Source organism: Eufriesea mexicana, unplaced genomic scaffold (assembly GCF_001483705.2).
Source record: "Eufriesea mexicana isolate 0111107269 unplaced genomic scaffold, ASM148370v2 scaffold47447488, whole genome shotgun sequence".
In the NCBI taxonomy this organism is placed as follows: Eukaryota; Metazoa; Arthropoda; class Insecta; order Hymenoptera; family Apidae; genus Eufriesea; species Eufriesea mexicana.
Window position 1 is genome coordinate 769,347 of NW_016907971.1, and position 23,130 is coordinate 792,476.

Genomic DNA, 23,130 nt, shown 5'->3' on the forward strand with positions numbered 1-23,130 from the left:
AAGCGTAACGCGTCTATAGCGGTCGACGAATGAAATCTAATATTCCAATCTAATACGAAGAAGAATTAAAGACAAAAAGAAAAAAATTCGAAATAAGAAGACAACTTACTTTTTCTAAAATATATCGCACACGCACACATACATCGTTCCCCCTCACTCTCTCTCTCTCTCTCTCTCTCTCCATCTCCCTCTCTCTCTCTCTCAATCAATCACTCACACCTCCATTTTCGCATTCGCTCTTACTCCCTCGCTTTCAAGATCCACCAGTGAAACATTGCGCTCATGACCTCGAAGCATAGCATTCACACCGTCGACATCATGCGGTACGCGAAATGAATAAAAAAGAGAAAAGAGAGGGGTAAAAGAGTACAGGAAGAAAGAACAGAGGGGGTGGAGGAGACCCGGAGACCTGCACCCCCTCGAGCTGCCAAATATCGATCTGCATTAAAGCGTATTAAAACACAGGCAGCGCTCTTTCCGCCAACTGATCGAATGTGTGCGCGCGAGCGCGAGAACAGAGACGAGGGTTGGCGGTGTTCCGAAGCTGATGCACGCGCGGAACCGCGCGGAAAAATGTATCGTCGCCGGTTCATTAAATGGTGCTGGTTTTTAAGCCGGCGTTGGGCGCCATTTTCTCCGCAACGAACATATTTCCCAGGTGTGCTCGGAGCTCATTATCGGTTCCCATGTTTTCTGACCCACGATATTTTTCGCGCTACCCCGCGAGGGCGCCCCTTTCACAGAGGGGCTCTTCGTTTGAGGTTCGATTTGATTAAAGCACTTTTAGGTCATCAGGTAAGCAGAGTGGATTTTCGATTGATGCATCAAGTTAAAAGCGTTATTTGGTAGGGAATTGGGGTTAGGTTTCTTTGAACATTTGCGGTATGGATAACTTGCCCGATGGACGATAAATTCGAAAATCGTTTCGATTGATGAATTCACCGAATTTTCGGCATTTCAAAGGGTACCACAATTTTTTCTTCTAAGTTTGAACATTGCACTATGGTTTCGTTTTATAGTCTTGAACGGTAGTGAAAGATGTGTAGAAAGAGAAATGTTCATATAATAATAAATAGTCATAAATTAAAATAGGAAGAACAAATATCTAATAATCACAAAAGGATTAACATGAAAAAAGTTGTAATTTAAAAAAAGCGAAAGAAATATATTGAATTATTCTTGGAGGTAGGGGTAGTAATAGAGCCCTCTATTTTTACATTCCTTTTTAGAACTTACTTTGTAAGTTAAATTTGTTTTATACATTGTTGGCAATTTTATTTTTTTCATAAGATGTGAAAAAGAAATTGCAATAAATTTATTGTGTATTATGAAATTTCTAATAATTTTTGTGACAGGAATTACAAAAATATGGATCCTTAGTATATTTTACTGTAAGTGCTATTGTTTATGTATAAAATTATCTCACACCTACATTTAAAGACTATGAATTTCCAAAATGATGATGAATATACTCAGAATTATAGTGAAACGTTCCTACATAGTAACACCATAGAGTATGTCAGTAAGGCCTTGTTTCACATTTATAACCACTTAACCGGGATGGTGATTAATCAGGAACTTCCGCGAACGCGAGATTAAATGTTAATAAAGAGAAATCAATTTTAATTAGATTTAACAGATTCTTAACAGTAACGAAACGACGCAGCGGAGAACGGGGGATTCCCCGACTCGCCCTTCTAGTTAGCGGATACAAGACAATGGCGGGATTCGAGAAACTCGAGCTAAAATTCCTAACAAGACATTCTGTGTGGTTGCTGGGTGATAAATATAACTGGAATGACCTAAAGCGATTTTCATTCTCTATGCAGCACCGTTTAATTCGTGGGAAAGAAAACTGGTCTCCTACGAGCATTCCCTTTCGTTCCATTCTTTTACCATTTCCGTGTCATGCTCTCGTATTTAGCAGGCTAAATACGCCGCTGCGGCTCTTATTAGTTACGAAGGAAAAAACGGAAAACGATCAGGCGACAGCTCCGTACAGACAGATGCAAACATTCAAGAACATAATACGTATATACAGACAAAGAAACGAGCAAAACGGGCAAAACGCGGTGAACAGTTCGAGACACATACACAGGGATGAGGAAAAAAGACAGTAGAGGATTGCGCTTGGTACGACACTGAGCAAACATCTCGTTAAATATCAGTACAAACTTTGGTCATGTTCCACGTAACATTTTTATTTGGCTTCACTAAGGTTCCCTTAGAACACCACACTACTAAAGATAATTTGAAAAACTGGTATTATCCCTTCGAAGCTGTTTCAAGTACAGTAGAACCTCGATTATCCGATATCTCTATTATCTGAACCTAAATATTTAAATTCAAATTGGTCCATACATTGAATTATCAAAAAATTTGCTCATCCGGACACATCCATATATCACCCAATTAATTTGGATAATCGAGGTCCTACTGTATTCGATAGTCGACTGATGCGAAAATTCACCAGAGGCATCGAGATTTTATATCCGGGATAGGGTTCCAGCTAAAAGGTTCTTTAGGGATAATTAAGCCATCGAGTTTTCTTTCGAACGCATTAGAAATACCGTGGCATATCGAATTCTTGCTTCTCTTCTCGAGAAAGAGAGCATTGAACTCTGAATGCAATTAAGAAGCCGGTAGGCACTTGATACTTAATAACTCGGGGAGATAAATTCCACTCTCGACCCAAATCCCCGGACAGCTACGAATGAGCCTCAATTACCCGGGGTTCAGCGTACGAAGTAGCAGCAGTGGTTCGCGTTCATTGAAAACCAACCTTTTTTCCTTCCCCCACTCCTTCGGTGTTGCATGAAGTTCGCTCAGAGTCGCATGGTGCGCGTTTACAGACTCTTCGGGTGTACAAAAAGAAGGGTTGCATCGGGCAAAAGGGACAAAAGACGATCGATCAAGTAGTAGACGGAATGCATGGCGGTTCCTATTTAAAAAAACGGGCACAGAGCGGGGTTGCATGAGAATGCAGTATCATATTAAGAACGAACGTTACAGTCGATATATATGTATAGATATATATATATAAAAGCGGGTTATAAATCAATGCACAAGAGCTCGCGTAAACTACCCGAGACCAATTTTGCGTTTAACGCGGAAATTATTTATGCTCCCGGGCCACGAGACGGCGACTTTAGTGTTTTACGTGCCAGCGGTGTCCTTACCCTGAAGATAGGATCTCCTGACAAGCTGTCGGGGCTAAATGTCTCCCAAGTTCCATTCTCTAGTAACGTATCGATCAAAAGGTCGGACTCCCGCGAGCGGTTCCTCGATTTCTGTCGAGAACGAGAGAAGGAAGCCTTTTAACTTTCGCATTATCTCCGCTAATTCGCTTTCATCCCTCTGCATCGAGTGTCTCTTTTCCTGCCTCGACAAACTGATCCGGCCAGTCGACTTTATCGAACTGACTAACCTCACGGAACTATCCTGCTCTCGGCCACGCGAGAGACATCTGTCGAAGGTACGATCAACGACGTTCCACCAACTGCGGATTTGTTTTCACGTCACTCAAATAGATCGCGCTTTGTCTCGATCCTTGACCTACGTTTTCCAATCCTTTGTTCCACTGTTATGATTTCTTCGACGCTTCGATTATACTAGTTTTTTTTCTATTTTTGTTTTCCGATATTATCGAGAATATCGGACGGAAAGTGAAGCTCGTAATGCACGGTGACCGACCGAAATTATGAAAACGAACAGCCGTAACTTGATATCCAGTGAAATCGAATCTGATCTCGACGAAATTCGACGCTGACGTGGAATTATATTAAATATTCCCGGCATATTGCGAAAGCTATTGTCACTGTTGACGTCAGGTTAATTAGGTTTCTCTTCCTGCTGCCTTCTGTCGATAATGTCATCTATTACTTCATTTTCCTCTACGATTTTCGAATTATGCAAATATTTAACGTACTCCGAGTATACGCGTAATAATATAATTCTCGGATTTGAACACTAAATGGATAAGCCTATGCAAATGAAACGAATTATCATAGTTTGAAAATGATTAGAGGTAACGTAAAATGAAATTGTTAAATGCTCGTTGGTTTCAAATAATTATATAATTTAATGTAAAAGCTACAGCTTCCGAAAAAGTTTGATATGTGAAAGATACACCCTTTCATTTCTTTTTGGGCCATTTAAAAGTAGTAATGTATGCTAGTGCTAGCAATTTATATTTCAATATTTTTCTCTGATATTAAATATCAAACAATGAAATTAGTATTAATTATTTATATATTGTATGAAATCAGAATAATTGTAATAAATGAATTAAAATACGTGACATTTAATAAGTACGTGAATATTTTCTGAAATTACTCCCTTGGGATTAGCAGAGGCAACGCTCCCATTGACTCTCATTCCATTCGCTATTTTACTTCAATACTATTTGGTCTGGTGCTTGAGAGAATGTAACATTCTACAAACAAAATACTAAAGAAACGTATAAAATTTTTAACTAGCGTGAAATTTGTTGCATCATTATGCAGCACCGTGAAAAAGACTTGGAATAACACAAGGTATTTCCTACTATGCTTAATGCTATTTTAAAACTCTTGAAACTTGCAGTACGTTACAGAGGCCATAGAACAATTTGTAACATTGCGTAGCCTTGTTTCTGAACTTTTGTAGTTCGAGGAAAATTACATAACACAATAAAGTGCTTAAACTCGAGTTTGAAAACTGTTATAATATCAATCCAGTTTCTCGAAGCAGTTTCAAAAAATCTACACCAGTTCCAGTAATTATAATGACACCATACAAAAATTCCATTTCGCTCAATCAACCTATGTTGTTTGAAAAACTTAAGCCGAAGTATATAACAACAAACCGAACGGAAAATTAATTCAATTCCACCTTCAATCGTAAAATAATCACCTCAATCCTATCGCCTGAGAAATACCAGATTGAAACCTAACCTAGATTGAAACCTAATACAAATGCGCTAAACGTAAGTGTATTTTCATCATTAAAAGGAAACTGATAAAAGTTAACTATCACGAAGTATCAACCAGTTATCGTTAATTAGCGTTCGAAGAAATCGTCCTAAAATGGCGTCCAACCTTCATGTTTCCAAACGAATAATAAAAACACGCGAAACATGAAGTCGAGGTCAGAATCGATTGTCGATTCTCAGGACAACGGTGGACCAAGGCATCGTTACAAAGGGAACTCGTTAGCACGACTTCCGTTGTCAGGAACCTGAAGTTGTTGACGCATGAAACGCGCCACCACGTAACCAGGGGTGTATCTTCTCGCCGTAAATCCGAACGACAAGTCTGCAGGAGTAGTAAGGTGTTCGTGTGCTAAATCTCTCTACCTTTTCTCGCTGCGATGGCCGCTGGTAAGTTACTTTGATCACGTCGAGAACAAGAGATGACTCGAAGAGGGAACACGTTTGATAACGAGAGATCGACCCTTTTTTTCTTCCAATTTTCCCTATTTTTTCTTTCTTTTCCGTCTTCGCGTATCTCACGTTTGACTTCGCCTAGATCCCGAGATCGCGATCGTTACGCGAGCGATATATGCGGCTTGGTCGTCCCGGACAAGGCGCACAAAATTAAGACAGTTTCCAAGCAATTACCAACAAATGAGTGGGGTTGGGAGACGATGTTTCGGTATCGATACAACTGGGTCTGTTGGAAGACTTTGGCTCTCTTTAGAGAAAAGCGTGAGGTGACTTGAGTGAGGTGAGGCATTTTCAGACGCTTTGATTGTGAGCTGTGACCAGAGCGGAGAGCGAAGCTAGTCTTATTAGCTGAAGTGAACGCTAATGATTTGTGGAGACGAATTGGTATCACGAGTTCAAGCAAATTCATATAATTAATTTACAGGACTTAATTAATTTTTCAGATGAACGCTGATTTCGTGATTTGAGTATTACCCTCTATGCCAGTGATACCGTGCTAACAAAGTTACAGATAAGATACAGAGAGCCTGGTTTCGTTGGTGTTTGGTTATAAGCAAAATGGAGTTGTTAGACTCATTGACTGCTTAGGCGATAAAGTAACAGAAGAGTGTCTCAAATTAAACTGTCTCGAATTACATTGGACACTGATTAAATCCAATAAATGTTAGGTTAGAATGCCTGCTTTATACTATAATAAACTTGTCGATGGTATCAAGTACTTAACTCAGCGATAAAATTACAGAAAAATGACTGTAACTCAATAGTCTCCAATTACATTCGATAAGTTCAACAATCGTAAAATTATCCATGCTCTCTTTCTTTCTACTCTCTCCTTCTCTCTCTTGGACCAAGTTTATTATCATGATTCCAGGAATTGTGTTACGCTTTTAGCGTTCACTTCTGGCCAGCTTGCAATCAGCGCAAGGGAAGCACGCGAGTCGAAACCACGAACATGGAAAAGAATAATACTTCCATAAGTTTCGAATTATCCACAGTTGGAACTAAATTCTACAGAGCTTTCGAGTTCTCGAAACACGCGGTTCCCTTTGGTCTGACATACGTACATTTGGACGAGTGGTACTCCTGTCGAGGGGACGAGGGTGTTTCTCCACGAGCGAACGTATAATATATACAACAAGATACGAGGGATTACTTCTACTTGGTGTACAAAGAGACAAAGAGAAAAACGGAAAGGGGCAGAATACAGACGGGCTCGCCGTCCGTTTCTCCAGTTACATCGAGGCTCGAAGAAAGTGGTGCGATGCCAGCTCCTAATTCTCAACTAGAAGGTTGGATAGAATTACGAAGATCGATTTGCTGTGGTTTCTGGGCGATAGCTTACCTGGAATAGAGGTTTGTCGGTGGATGGAGAGGCTGGAATCTGAACGGTATAGAACTTTTGCTCGAATTCTGGTCCATGGTCGTTTATGTCTGCTACTGCTATTACGACGCGAGTCGTCGAGAACAAAGACGGCCTTCCGTCATCTCTCACTGTTACCTGAAACAGAAAGTCGAGGTTTAAAAGATGTTGGAAACTGGTGATAATCGACGTGAAAAAATTGCTGATAAGAAACACAAATACATTGAGAAAAGTGAATCACTGAGTTTGCGTCATTCTTGATGCTCCTGCAGTTATTATTTTGCAGGATAAAATGAATGAAAATTTACATTATGATATAATATTTCTTCTGAGCAGTTGTAAAGCTAGCGTATATAGATTCTTGATGGTTTATAAAATTAAGATCCTGCCTGACTTTGAATCCAGAATTAGCACTAAGACCTCAGGACTGAGACTTAGGACCAGGAACTAAAATATAGTTTCCGAGACCTAAAATTCTGGACCTGATACTTAAAACTAAAAATGAAAGGCCTAGGGTATAACCTAATCTAACCTAACACAGGAGCTAAGACATAGAATCTAGAACTCAGGCTCTAGGATTCAGGAGTCGAAGATCAAAAAGCCCTGGAGTACGGAATCCACGATATAAGATTTAAGACTTAGGATATAATATTCAGAATCTAGGATCCAGATAGCAAAACCTCAAATCCAGAATCCGAACCTAAGCTGAACTGGCAGAATGTCTCCATGGGTCAACTAAAATGAATTCCATGAGTAAGTGTTCAGTTTACACATCTTGGGGTGCCATTTGGCAGCCTTCCACATATTTGGCGTGGTTCTTTAGGCATTTTCTGACGCATTCGAGGAATTTTAGACACTTCTGAATATGATATGTGTCGCTTACATGGACAATAGTTACTATAAGACCTTTTCACGAAGATTTCGTTAGATATAAAGTTACAAACGACGACGTGACTCGAAAATGAATGGAAAGAGTCACATTATCTCAAACTATGTTACTGAATTTAAGTCCTCAATTCATTCCTATAATGGATACGAATAATTCCACTGCAAACTCCATTTATGACAGTCATTTTGATTCTACTATTTCATTCCGTAACTATGACCGTATCGTGCAATTTATTTTAGACATTAACAAAAAATGTAGAAGTTGAAACAAAATAAGTGGGCGTTACAAATGCCTGAGTAGCATCTCCCGTAAAGAATTAAAGTAAAAAAATAAAATATTATATTTATTTCACTACAAAATCCTTTGTGGAAGTGAACATTCTAGATAGAAACTAGCAAGCCACTTTTCGAATGGAAGTGAAGCTTTACCAATTAAAGCTCGACAGTAAACCTTTATTAGTCAGCCTGTACAAGTCAACCGTTGCCAATCAGTGTCCAGGATAACTCAAGAACTTTGCCGAAACTAAATTCTACTAATCCCTAGGTAGACAAAGTTGTCTTACAGAGAAGGGTATTTGCATGCACAGTCCGCAATTCGGCATTGTATATACTTCAGCTGTCATAAAGTGATTAATCTTCCTAAGAAGGATTACCAATCTGTCAAAAAATGTCAATAATCCTCTGACAATATAGAAAATATTAATCATTATCTTTTTTTTAATATTTCGGACAATTTTATCGCATGTTTTATAAATTTAAGTTACTATTTGGAAAAAGTGGGGTCTCACCAATTTCGACGATTTTTGAATATGTTGTAGAAATCAACATTTTCAACAACTTTTTCCTGTACATATAACCGTCGCTCGGCCTTAGTTTCTGAGATTTTAGCAAAAAAGCCATTGCCACTATAATGAATATTGCCTATATCTACGTGTCTGTAATCTAGGTAACGTGTGTACTTAAAAACGATCGTTTTGAAAAAAAATCTCGGAAACCAAGACCGAGCGGCAGTTATATGTAGAGGGCAAAGTTGTTTAAAATGTTGATTTTATAACATAACTAAAAATCGTCGAAATCGGCGTGGCCCCACTTTTTCGTAGTAATGACCCAAACTTATTTTTCTATAGATACCAAATGTTTCTATGCTATGTTGTCTTGCGTTAAATGATTTCATAACTAAAGACATTCATATGCACTTGAAAATTTTATTAGGTTAGTTTTATTATCGGTATGGTACCGAAGACATAGCAAATCGTTATCTCCATCAGAACGAAATATATCACAAGGAAGCTACGAAAGTACAATCGTGACACGAATCGAACCTTTCCAATCCCAATTTATCGCAAGACGAAGCACGTGGAACATCCGATACTTTTAACCGATCCGGCGCAATATCTCGAAAACGTTTCCTGTCAGTATAAGTTTCCCCGTGCAGTCTAACACGGTCTCCCTTTTCTTTTATCTCACTTATCGCGGCCGTTACCCTTATACCGCACACTTTCCACTTCCGTCGCTGTTGGCGCCGCGGAATCTCGGCTTTTCGTTCGTGAATATCGCGCGCGACGATCTGCACAATCGGCACGGCTGACCGGTTCCGTCCCACAGTCGTAAATGTAAAGGGCCGACGAAATCTCGAAGGGGACCGGGAGGAAACTTATTCCTTCGACATGAAAAGGTTCCTGCGAAGATAAGGACCTCCGCAGTCTAGCCGATTGCGCTTACGTATGAAATCGAAAACTATTCATCTTTCAAAGGAAATATTTTCAATATTCGTTGCTATATATGTCCTTAATCTAATTAATCTTAACCTAATCAAAGCGACAGTATAATGTACCTAATGTTTTCTGTAACAAATTGTAATTTAACTGGGGGATAAAGAAAAAGGAAAAGAAAACTAATGTAACATCATTAAACCCAGGATGGTATTTCTTTCATGAATCCATCCACTAACTCTTCAGAAGTTCGAGTACATCTTCGTTAATCTATATCCAAATAAAACAACTTCTCTTCTGCCGTTCACTATCGGATTCCGAATCAAATTCGAACGGCCTTTAGAAATTCACGAAGAACTTGCATCGACCAGTTCTTCGTTTCAACAGCGATTTTCACGGAAACCGTCCTATCGTCGCGTTATTTGAAGTTCAAATAAGGGAGGACGAGCGAGAAGGAGTTGGCAACAGCGCGACCAAATAGCTACGAAGATGGCGCTGCGAGCGGCGGAGGCAAGAAGAAACGTCAGCGAGCTGATCGGAAGGACTCCGTGCACATAGAAGGGACAAAGTTTTATCGAATTTAGAAAATGTTCAATCGCGAGCTGTCATGGCCAGATCCAGGGGATAGTTTAATTACTTGGACCGGTTGTTTCGGCTCGACCAAGAACGTGACCGTTTTCGTTTATACGGGCTCCACGGTTTTACATGTTGGCATATCCTCGTAAAAAATATCTTGAGTGTGATACGTCGAGAGAAAGAGAGATAGTGCATCGACCACATAGCTAGTTGTGTCTGGTATATCGATAAACCGATATTGGGTTATCAATTATTCTCAGCCCATATTGGTCCAGACGGAATTCGCCACATCGAGAATTAAGGAACGTATTCGCTTATCGCTACGCCCGTTCAGGTGTTGAGACGAATTTTTCCTCGTTCGCGGTAATGTTCCTCTTCCCTTTGTTCCTTTTGACATTCATCCTTCCTCCATCCCGTCTTTCTATCCACCCTATCACCATACCCTTTATTGTGGTTCAACGCGTTTCAATTATGTCCGCGATATGAAGCACTTTCAACAAAATTATTTACACGGTCAGCCTTATTCTTTCAACATCCTTGTCGATCGATATTTAGTCACATCCACTGGCCAGGAATGTAGAAAGCCAGCAGCACTCGGTGCTCGTAGGCTTGAATTCGAGACATCTAGAATCCTCGCGTTCCATTTGATCGCTTCCTGCTCGATAACGCGAAAAATGAGTTTTATATATATATTAGAAAAATTGCTATCTCGCTGGCAAAAGAGGAAGAAGGGAAAGGAATACAGCTGCAGAAGAAGATATCACGGGTGGTGCTAGATTTTGAATGAATTTTTTTTATTCGTAGTTCGTGACGTCAAGAAGGTAAGGTAAAGTGTGCGGGAGTAGGGGGAGGGCGCTGTGTGTCCTCCGACTTGGAATTTAAGAGGGAGATCTTTGCAAGCATAAATTGGTCAGAGGATCCCTAGGGGAAGTCCACTTAATTCGACGCGGAAGCCTCGAAAAATCCCCAAAATAACGATCGTGGAATTAGAACGTTTTCCCTTGGCGGGGACGTAACAATTTTCATTAATTTGGCTCGGAAGGACAGGCTCGTTTTGAGGAAACGAGTAAATACTCCTGGGCGAGTATCGTAAACGACACTCGGTTTCACGGAAGTAAAGAAGTTATTGAGTCTTAATTAAACCATGAAGTCTCTCGAAATCTCTCTAAGGGACAAACTATTAAAGAGGAAGTTAGTTTAATACGGGAAAATAAAACATTTGGAGTTATGATTTTCATTGAAATCTTCCTGGAAAAACTAATCCCCACTACAATACCTTTTGTCATCATGCTTGTCCTTTTCTTTATTTCAATTTTGAATGAAATTCTCGCTTTTAAGACATGCATTCCTGATCTCCTTTTTCCTTTATCTTAATTTTAATTACATTAGGGGACACACTGTGATCAACAGGAATATTTTCATAGAAGAGTGATATCTGTACACTTAAAATTATTAGCATCTCAATTGTGGTTTTTATGAAATGTAATTGCGCATAATTAAAAGAGACTCTGTAATTTCCAATCGAATCGAGTAAAAGAATGCGTTCATTTTCAATCAGGAAAGTGTATTTATTTTACTATATACGCACAGCTTATGTCAGAATTTAGAGCAATCGATAGAGGAACGATTAAAAATTATTCCTTCACCTGCTTAAAGGAAAATTGAAAAACTCTCTGGAAGGAGGACATTTCTCAAGATAGATCTTTTAATTAGTATTTCACATTTATATCCTATAGTCTTCATCACGATTTCATTCCAAAAAGAAGTTTCAACTTTGAACATCTAGAAACACGATTGTAGTAGATGAATCATCCCTCCAGAGATCATAATTATTTTACATACGTAACCAATTGAGATTTAGATTGGTTTGATTTCAGATTAATTTCACATTCAGGAAACTTCGACTCTAATACGACCCATTGCTAAAACTTCTCAATGGCCTTTGGACTGATTTATCTCCCAAAGAGGTAATAAACCGGCCAAAAGCAGGCTTTCCGGAATTCTGCACCGCGAGCAAACAACGGAACGTGTCGTACGGCGTTAGAAGTAATCAGATATCCGGGGACGCAATTTCCGTCGGTAGACGGAAGATCGAGCAGCCACTTCCGGCGTAAATCCGTCCCAATGGACGCTTCGTGAGGGCTACGCGTCACATCCGTCTAGCAACACCTGCACTAAATTAGGACTACGAAACTCCCGTTTTATCCAGCGAACGAAAGATACGTTCGGTAGATGTCGTGTTCCACTCGCTACGATACAGCTGATACGAGCATTTCCGGAAGTTAGGTTGGGAAACGATGTTGCAGTGGCTATAGATATGGTAACGTAGTTAATACACATACATGATGTCTGTGTACACGACCGGGGTAGTAAAGTGTGAACTGGAACGAATTCTCTAATTTTGAATGCATGATTTAAGTAACCTGTGATAGTAGTGTTAATTCGTTTCTATTCCTGGGCTGCTCTTGTTGACGTGAGTGAATTCATTGCTTTGGATTAGTGTGAACGAACTTATGCATTGAAAATTAGGCGGCGAACGTTACTAATGTAATACTATATATGTATGAACTTCATTTTGTTTTAGAAGCGTAGCAAGCTTGGAGTATGAGCTTTCTAAATTTGTACGAGTGGAATAAAGAGGTGTAAGGGTGAATGAATTGTTTCAGTTTGGTGTGAGCGAATTTATATTATATACTTATTGAAAATAATGTTAAGGAGCTAATATGAGTAGTTATGGGAAGTATAAAGTATTTATAACTGAATTTACTTTCTTTCACTGTCATTGTGTACATGTGTACACACATATGCATGCATTTTTATTAAGTGTTGATGCTGAAATTGAATATTATGTATATGATTCTAGGATTATTTGTCTCAATAGGTGTTGAAATACAATACTTGAAACAAACTGCAATTTCACATCTGGTGTGTCTGTAATTTTGCGACATATTTTATATCTCTTCCTTCTAATACGTACACTGTATTTATGTAACGGGCGTATCAAGTGCAGCTTGGATGTAGCTTGCCATCGATCAATGAGAAAGAGCAAGATTAATTTAAAGGAACAATAAATATTACATAAACATTTGTATCAAGTTTAAAGATCATTCAAAAAAATTTACAACATCCAATTAATGTCACGAAGATAATAACACTTGAATCGATAACAAATAATAACGTCGAATGCAGACTGACTAAAATTCAATACGCTTTAATCATTCCACAATATCCAAAGTCAATAAATCAGTGTCACACGCGTGTTATAAAGTATGTTAACTCGGATCCAGGATATAAATAATAAATGCATTAACAAGTTTTTAATTTGATAACTTCAATTTTATTTAATCCTCTTATATTTCAATTGAAATTTTATTTAATTTCTGTAAATTTTAATTTCTTATTTGAGTAATGTATTTCAGTTTAAATTTAAATCTTATTCCATATGCTTAAATATTAATATCAATTTTGCTCAATTTACTTAAATTTCAATTTCTACTTTAATTCGCTCAAATTTAAATTTCATTTCCCATAATTCCACAATATCCTTCTTAAAGCCCCAAATAATAATTACAAAATCAAAATATATGTAATATAACCTTCCTATTCCAAGTGTTGAATTATTTTCCACAGCCGAAGATGTTTTAGTTATTTCACAGAAAATGAGATACTCGAAAACCAACGACGATATCTCTATATATCGCGACACGAAAGCATTGAACACATAGAAACCAGCTTCTGTGAAGGCAATTTGCGGGAGAGCAAATACCTACACGAAATTCCACGTAGGTGTTGTTAGTATCACGAAAATAGCGTCGTATGTTTGGCCGTTTTCCGCAACCGATCTACAGCGACATTGTACACGTACCGGCTACAGTATTGTAAAGAAAACGCATTATCGATATAGGATGATCTTTTTCGTCGTTGCACCGTAATTGGCACGGTGAGAAACGAAGAGCATTTCTGCTAACGTTTGATAACAGCAATTCCGAAGTCTTTGCATTATACATGCATTTAATTGCAATTATTTGGTTAGGTTCCAATATAATAGGGTCCCTGAGTTTTTGAATGGAAATTTCTTGGAACAAAAACAATAATTGAAATGTTGTTAAATATACTTTGCTTTTCACAGTAGTTTCTGTTGGAACTAACAAATATCTCCAACTGCGATAAACCGAAAAAGAAAAAAAAATATTCCAAAAAGTTTGTCTCAGTTTTAAAGCAAAATTTTCAAAAGAATTTTAATCTACATTCGCGGTTTAATAAATTCTCATCAGCGATTAACTTAATCAAAAATAATTCGATGCGACCGTCAATCGTCACATCAACTACAGACCATAAAACAACCTAGTCCGGTAAACGTAGGCACAATGGAACAGAGCTCGATTGCAGCGCGCTCTGTTCGATAGTGGGGAAAAGCTTCAAGGACACGAGATATGTCTCGCCTGGAGGACCTGCGCTTTCCCCATGATTACGAATAAGAACACAGCAGTGATTGCGCACTCTTAAGCGTCTTCTGTCCTGGAATATGAGACCCTTCTCGCAATTACGACGATAGCCTGTAGTGTTCTCGATGGACTTAAGATCGGAAAGCAAAATCGTCGCAATAATAAACTTCGATTCGTAGAATGTCGTTCAGATGAAACACGCGATCAACATTACTTCTCGTTTCACTGTGGCTGAAACGCTTCTCGAAGCTAGTGAAATATGGGCGAAACGAGAGCGCAATTGCGACCGTAATTTGCCGGCAAGGTTCGTGTTTGCAGCTAACCTTTGACCTATACGGATCTCTGAACGTTCGTCAACGGAACGATTTCTGCTATTCTCTTTAAAGGACGGGGGAAATTTTTTCGTACTATTTTTGGTTAGAATAAAATGCGACAAAATGTACTCGAACGGGTTTGAAAAGTAAAGGTAAACAGAGCTTCGATAGGTTCCCTTTGTCGAATCGTAGAAGATATTCGATGCAAATTACTCAGTAGGAAATGCAGATTTGCGTAATGTTCTCTTTAAGCTGAAATTACGTGAAATTCGAAGAGGTGTTATAAAAGCGACAGATTCCGAATTGCCTATATTTGTCAAACGATACTAGCGACGCCACGACGTAATATCTAAGATATCCGCTACTTTAATAACACTTTTCAACGAATTTTAACTTTTTCTCTAAACTGGAATATCCATTAGGTGATTCTTGTGGAGTTCATTTTCCTGAACACGAATCTATTATAAATTTCCAAAGTTCCGTCTGAATTTTGTCAATTTTCCGAAATCTTATGACTGAATTGTATTTTTTTCCTGTAGGATGCTGTATGATAGCTTCATTTCACTTGGTACTTGGATTACGCCTAGCTACGGTACTGTCGAGACCAGTTAAGCGATACTAGTGGCGCCGCGGTCTAATATCTAAGATAGCTACCATCTCGAGCCACAATTTCATCGAAGTATAATAATATGAAAATGTCGACAACCTTCAAAGTGGAGGAGATCTCAAAAACAAATTAAAATAAACCAACAGACCTATCTTACCATAATTAAAAATACATATGATACTTCCAGACGAAAAAGCCAGCAACATAACCTATAAAATGTCCATCGCATATATACACTTATCTGTATCCAGTTTCGTATCGTTTCTTTAATTTCCACCTGCACTCTACAACTCAGCTCCCTACAAATTCTACCAGTATAACACTCTGTAATGTTCTCAGATACTGTGGAACTCGCCTCAGATAAGATTTCTTTCGAAACAGCGTCCAAAGCAACCTGTTCGAGGAAGATGTTGAGACTTCGATGGACGAAAGGAAACGGTACTCACGGACGGCAAAACCTGCTCCATGGACTGTGTAAATCGTCAGTGGCGCCTGGTAGTCGCCATTACCTGTGCTTTTCGAAATTGTCTTCCCTCGTGAACCGGTGCTTGTACTTTTATGATTCTTTTTATAGGGGACGAATACACGCTTGTCCGGATGTACGGTACGAATGTTATTGCCAGGCTACAGACAGAGGAAATCCTGATTTCTATTGCGGAAATAAGAGTCAGGCATTTGTCAAACTCTAATCGAGTTGGGCGAGACGACGATACGCTGACAGTAGATGATCGAGGTCCTACGATACCCAATCCAATGATGAGGCATATGTCAAAGGAAACGTGGAGAACTGGCTTTACTCACGGACAGTCTTTTCATGATAGGGAACCTTCCACCATGCTTAGCATTTTCTTCTTTCTTTGCAAGCCTTCTACTACTTGGGTCTTTTGTATCGAGCGTTTGATGTTTAAGGACGTCGATGTTTTTTCTTTCACTTGGTTCTGCGCTCAACTGAATCGTGTGTTCCTTTTAATTTATAGCAGGTGGGTTTTGTGTAGATGGTAAATTCAATTTTCAGACATTTAGACGAGCGACTTCGGGAAATGGCCGAATTTTACGAGAAGTTTATGTAGTTCCTGCTCGAGGTTGCAGAGGCAGCCTTGTGAATCTTATCAGAATTTTAACAGACTACACGTCTCAAGAAGTTTTATTTACCGAGTGGGAGCTTGTATTACATTTCTTATTTGGTGAAAATTTTAAGACTATGAAATTCTATAAGAGGAATACTGCAAGGAATTTGATATATATATTTATACTGTTTTGACCAACTAAAATAGATTTCAAATATGTTTGTCGTTTTATTTGACTTTTAACAATTGTAAAAATTTAGAACCATTTTTTCAGTGCGAATATATATTCTTTTATTTTTTGTCATAAAAATAAGTGTCAATTATCTAAAATAATTTTGCTATATAAAAAGAGAGTACTCATATGTGCAATTTCCCACTTTACTAAAGAACTAAAAAATAATTTTTAAATCTTAATGAATATTTCCGATACCTCCAGGAATACATAAATTTTTCGAAGTTCCGATTTTACTTAGGATAGTACGATTTTTTTCCAAACCAGAGGTTTTATAAAACATCTAATTAAAAGACCTCCCCTAAGATTCGTAAAGCCGTGGATCGTCGAGAACCCATTGGTCAGACCTTCTTTTATCCAATAAAACGTTTTCCTCTTGTTTTCTTTCCTCACCTATACAGACGGATCATTAGTCGAGAATCACTCGTTCGTCCAAGTAGAAAAGGGTACATAATTCCAACGTTCCTCCCCAGTATCGTTTATCCGCTCTATTTTCCGTTCGACAGATCCATTTCCGGCGGACGACTTAAACTTTTAAACGGAAATAATTCTTCGCGTTGGGGAATGGAGGCGTAGCACGTGATCCTAACCTGAAACCATGTTTAGCGCCGCACCAAGGTGACTAATGATCGGTTTACGTTTAACCCTAATTCACTTAATTCACCACTCTATTTTTTTTCGCAGTAGTTTCTATTCCATTTGGCAACCGCGGTAAAAAGCGATAAAAAAATTCTCTCTCGATTTTATTCAACAAGATATCGTATTTTTATTCCATTACATCCGCACAAGGATACCGGGTCACGATGAATTATTTTCACCGACGCAGCGGAAGCCCGCGAAAGAGCATCGGAAAGTGGCTGTCCACGCATGCAAAATTTCACACAGTAATGTTAAAATTCAAAGAATAATTCGAGCTCGTTTGTCTACCACGTCTTTCTTTTTTACCATTTATAGCGTCTACTATCATTTCATTGGAATCCCTTAATCTCATTCTCGAGATAAATTCTGCTTGTTTCTTTAACTCCTTTTCTGTCTTACTTTTCGGAAGTTATATCCACAGGGAAATACCAGCGGAGGATTTGAATAAAATTTAAGGTGAATGGTGGAAAAAAGAAGAAAACCCAAAATGTAAAATTTTCATTTTGGATAGCTATTCGTTTCTGAAATATATATCAGAAAATGTTTTCAGTACTACACATTCAATTCTGTGTACAGAGATAGTAGATATATATTCGTCGCAACTGTAGTACTTGTTAAACGTCAAATAACGAATGCTGGAGTAGGGCTAGTATTTAACTAGGAGTAATAGTGCGATCGTCGCGCCGCCTGGCGGCCGCTTACGTTACTAACAAGTCTTATAAATGCACATGTAGAGGCAAAACTTAAGGTACAGTAATGTCCAAGGTTGCAATATTCAGAGACTAATCAGTGATTGGAAAATTATCAAAAAGTTGTGGAATTCACAATTTCACAGTGTAAGAAAAATTCTCCAAAACTAGGTTAAGCGATAAATATACTTACACAAAGCTAAAATTTTGTATTTTAAGTCCACCCATCCTCTCCAATAACTTCTGTTAAATTTCATGTTAATCTATTACCAGTACTTCTCGCAGAAATATCCTTCTTTTTGCTTCTAGAATTATGTTAATAACTTTTTGTATAAGGAAATGAGGTATCAGTAGTTACAAGATAAATCTGGGATCGATGAATGCTCCGATTCGATCATCCACAGACTGCTGCCGAGGGGTGGGCTGAAATATAGTTAAGGGATTGGAAGGATACGTCTCGTTTAGCTCGCAGCTATGCATTGGAAAACGCTTAAGGTCCCACACAAGACGGTTAAGTGGCTAGATAAACGTTATCCTTTCGGGCAACGTGTCTTTGGTTTCGAAATAAAGCTGAGCATTTGCGTGGGACGTTTGAAAATGTGCGCAGGTAATACTATATTTTATGGATACGATAGCGAAATTCTATAGTTCCAAGGATTCTACAGTTCCCTCTAGGAGAAGCCACTATTTCTTCATGTTACATGTTCGTCCTCCTACAAACGAAAAATCGCCTTATCGCGATATTTTCGTTTGCCATGTAGAGAAAACCTCGCAATACCTATGTCTCGCGAATCTTCCTGGGAAATTGTATAAAACCGGCACACGTTGATCCTTATAGGGCAACTGGGGTTGGCGCGGACATTAAAAATTTTATAATAAATCAAATATAATTTGTAATCGTGTACGAATGTAGAAAATCTAGATGAAAATTAAATTAAAATATAATATAATCAAAGAATTCTTTGTCTGAAAGTGAGAACCAGTTGAACAAAACTTGCTTTTAAGTTAATACAGACATTATGCAAAAAATATGCGTTTACTTGATTTTTTATTTGACCTGGTAACTTTTTCTTTCACATTGTTATCTTCAAAACTGCACATAGTAAAAATTGATAACAATATCTACAACCGGCGCTATGGGGATGACCAGTTTGTGTTCGGTTTCTCGGTAGCGGGGACTGAGATTCAATGAGATTTACACGTAACCACAGTCACGTGTAAAACATGGCGGCGCGACGCCAGCGCCACAGCGTTACCGGATGCACTCTGCACTACCCTTCCCACGTACATTCTCCGGCCGAGCACGACGGTTTCTAAATCGAGCATAACCTCATATATACGAACTTATAACGGGGCTAACTGCTGAAAGATATTATCACAGGAAACACCCTAGTAATTGCGGCCGTTAATAATTAGAATTAGCCCGAAAGGGCAGACAGTATCGAAGATCCGCTGACTGCGACGCACCGACGGTATTTCTCTTAATTGTCTACTTGTTTTTGCCCCGCGGAGGAAGTTTGCCTTCAATTAACGAGCAGCCAGATCGTGTAATTAATAACCGTAGCCCGGCGGCGATGCCCAGAACCGCGGCTCCCGCGAGATTGACTGCCGCGAAAGTTTGTGTTCTGCGGAACGACTTATCGAGATAGCGGGGGGAGTTGACGGGTGGGGCACCGATATCTCGACGGCTGGCCAGGGGGACCCTTTTAAATGGGACAACGTTGATGAAGTTTCAGAACTGGCGCGAAGTGAACCAGCTACCCCCGAGCGTGCTCGTGTTTCCCGTCTAAAATACCGACGTCGACGTGGAATTCCTATAGCCTCCGGCTATTTTCGACGTTCTCAGGGATATAGTCATATCGGTGTAAAGTCAGATGTCGAGGTATCGAGCTTTCAATTTCTGTCTGAAAAGTTTTCGTTTCTGACATTCGTGCTGGGGGCGCGATAGTAAGTAACCTGAATTTTTAAGGGGACATACATTTTTTTACAAGAAAATTGGATTTTTATGATCTCTATATCGTCTAGTTCACGTGTTAGTTCATACAAGGGTTGGGAAATACGTGATTCTTCATGTATCGCTATTTTAAGATGAGTTGAAGCTGAATGATGTGGTACAATAGAATGTAGTTCAGAGGACCGAAGAGGAATTTGTGGTGGGGATAACAGATGGAGGAGGTATCCAGTTGGGTAGGGGGTGGCTACTGAGTGGCCTTGAAAATCTGACTGATTCGACCAACTTAACTATCGACATAGAGCACTCCGTCATAGTACTATTACTATTGTTATTCCTTCTGTACTAATAAATCTACATTGAACTATTCGATGCAAGAGGGATCAATGGAACAAAACATTAAATATTTCTTATTGTTTATTGCTCTATTGCCATAAGATCGATAACTGTGCAAGTGTTGAATGAAGTTCCATGAAAATGTTTAGAAAATGATGAGAAATATATTAAAAGATTCTACACAAAGAGAGCCTCCTCGCATTGAAGAGTGTAATTAAAAGAGACTCAGTTCGGGTAAATAAATCTGAGGATATCCCTAAAATTCACCAAATTTAAATTTATCGTATTGCACAAACGCAGTTGTCAAATATAAGCAAGGTAGTAAACAAAGGGAATTAATTACAAAGTGAACCTCGTAGCAATGCTTGGTGGAACGAAATTTGATTTTCTCATTTCACTGAAAATATATGCACAAAGGAAGAAGACGAACAGTTTAACGAGCATCAGTACCACGCATTCTGACACACACACACATACACGATGCAGGGAAGTAAACGAGGCACAGGGGCAAATCATTGCCGGATAGGTTCCGTGAAAAATCAAGACAGCCACGAAAATCGCGGATACATCGCCGCTTTAGAATTCGAGACAATGGTACGTTAAAACGGACGGGTTCACGCATTCGTTTCCCTTTGTGTCGGACTTTTTTCTGCGGCTGCTTCGCATTTTCTCCCGATGGTCGTTCGACCGTGCCACGCGGAACGCTCCGGGCCATACGTTTCTACCGTCAAGATTTTTGAATACCTATCCTGATTAGTTCTCCCCTTTACCACCCCTTCCTTGCCCCTTTTCACATTTACCATGACCCGCTTTTTCCCCCCTATCACCGTTTAACTCGTCTGTATTCCACCGTTTCGAAATCGTCCCTCTGTTCCTCTGCTTGGCGCCATTTGTGTCACAGTATCGTCGTGAAATCTCCAGGATTGCGTTCCGCCATTTTTCTGCGCCGTATCGCTCTTTCCGTATTTTAGAATCTTTTTCTTGTGCGTTTTCCTATTTTTCCCGAAGTCTTTGCTGCATGTTCCACTGTCTGTTCTACTTTATGTCCACCTTTATGGCGCACTACGCTTCCATTCCTATGATCCTTCGTACTTCTCCACCCCTACAATACTTCAACATTATATTCCCTATGTCCTGTGATTTGTGCCACGACATCTTTATGTCAGCGATCTTTCTCATTCGTTGGATTATCTCTATTGTAATCTTCGTTTGTTGTCAGTTTCATTGTTCTTATACCTTTTATCGCATTTATTAATAACAGCGTTCTGCTGTTTCCTTAAGGTTTTAACGTTCAAATCACCTCCCATTTTTAATTTAATTTTGTGCTCGTGATCTTCTTTATCTAGTTCATTATCTTTTACCTTATCTTATGCTGCCTCAACTTCAACATGTACTTTTTTTTTTGATCTTCATTGCCTACCGAATTTTTTAATCCTTTCTAATGTATCCTGATATAAAATTCCGCAGAATAATTACCCCCCGCAACACGTACAACGATGTTTTGCCTGCTTTCATCTGCCACTAACACAAGCTATCCAGACAAAGGGAAAGTCCTTTGGCGCCGAAGCATTACACAAACAGAAAAGGTAACAAATGTATCGTTGAAACATCAATTTACAACGTCCCGGTGCAAATTTTACGAACAAGACTCGTCTCTTTCCATTTCCTGTTCCAGTGGCTGATTAAACCAGTGGTACCATGAACAAAAAGAAGAAAGAAAAATTTTTAAGAACAGACAGAATGACACGGAGATACTAGGTCCGTTGTCAGTGAAAGGAGCATCGAGGGAGAGCAACAGACAGGATACAACGGAAAGGACCTCGTTCCCGTAATTACGCTTTATTGTCGGAAAGATAAACGTACTTGCGGAGCAAACAAGCCACGAACGTTCGTTATGAGATGTAATTGACGTTTCGTTACGCGGATGAGCGCGAGGCTCCCCCAACGTGATAAGATCAACGGATTAGCTCTTCTGTGGCAGGATTTTCTGAACTAAAATTTTTGTTTTGGGTAAAAAGGACAGGAGAAGTGTCCCTTTTGTGGACTAAACTCCTTTTGATAGGAACTAAAACAGCGAGAGATCGTAAAATCGGCCTGGCTTTGAAGTTTACATGTTTCGAGAGTCAAAGAAGCGATTCCAGAGATAGAGGGGAGTACTGCAGGATGCGAACACGGAATTGCTTCTTTCCTTGTAGTATATTTAGGAAAAGCTTCGAAAAACGATGCAGTAAATAAGTCCTAGAAATAGAAAATTTGCTAAATAACGTATCGTTTCAAGCATAAATTATCTCACCACGAGATGGATATTTGTTCAATATTATATCTTGACCAAAAATACGAAATATTTCCTTTTACGATATTACTTACATCATAATTCGAAATTGCTCTATTATTTGTCTCCAAGTAAAATAATTATTTCCATCGTATAATTCCTCCATGATAATTAGTTAATTAAAATTTAATAAGTTTGCACTGGCAAACATTACAACAATTGCACACGAAATATGGTTTATGTCGAAGAAAAATACCCACGTATTAGAAACGCAAGAGAAACTACATTCGCAATCACACTGCAAGTGACACCGCGATGCACGCGCCCCAAGCGGCCGTTTGTCTTCTTAAACCGTGCAGCCCTAACCTCTTCAATTAAGGACCGCGGTTTACACCTTCCCCTTCATCAGCCAGAACTTCAAAAAGATCCTGTCGCGCCGCGTGGCGGTGCCGAATGGAAACAAGTATCGCAATCCCAGCGTGCTACAGTGACGTTAAACTCTCCCTCGTCGAAAAATCGTCTGAGTGTTCTCCGGCGTCGTATCCTTCCGCTTTCGCCAGCCTGTTCTCTTAACCGTCACGTGCTCGAAAGTGGAACTTTTCATTACAATGCCGGAG

At 39.1% G+C, this 23,130-nt stretch overlaps 1 protein-coding gene across 1 annotated transcript in view; it reads right to left on the bottom strand.

The window, feature by feature from the left end:
- The window catches only part of kug (FAT atypical cadherin kugelei), a 96,662-nt gene that overhangs the window by 22,992 nt on the left and 50,540 nt on the right, over positions 1-23,130 (bottom strand). Inside the window, exon 5 of the mRNA XM_017903919.1 lies at positions 6,768-6,923. Coding sequence (XP_017759408.1) covers positions 6,768-6,923 — 156 coding nt within the window. The remainder of the gene's footprint in view (positions 1-6,767; positions 6,924-23,130) is intronic.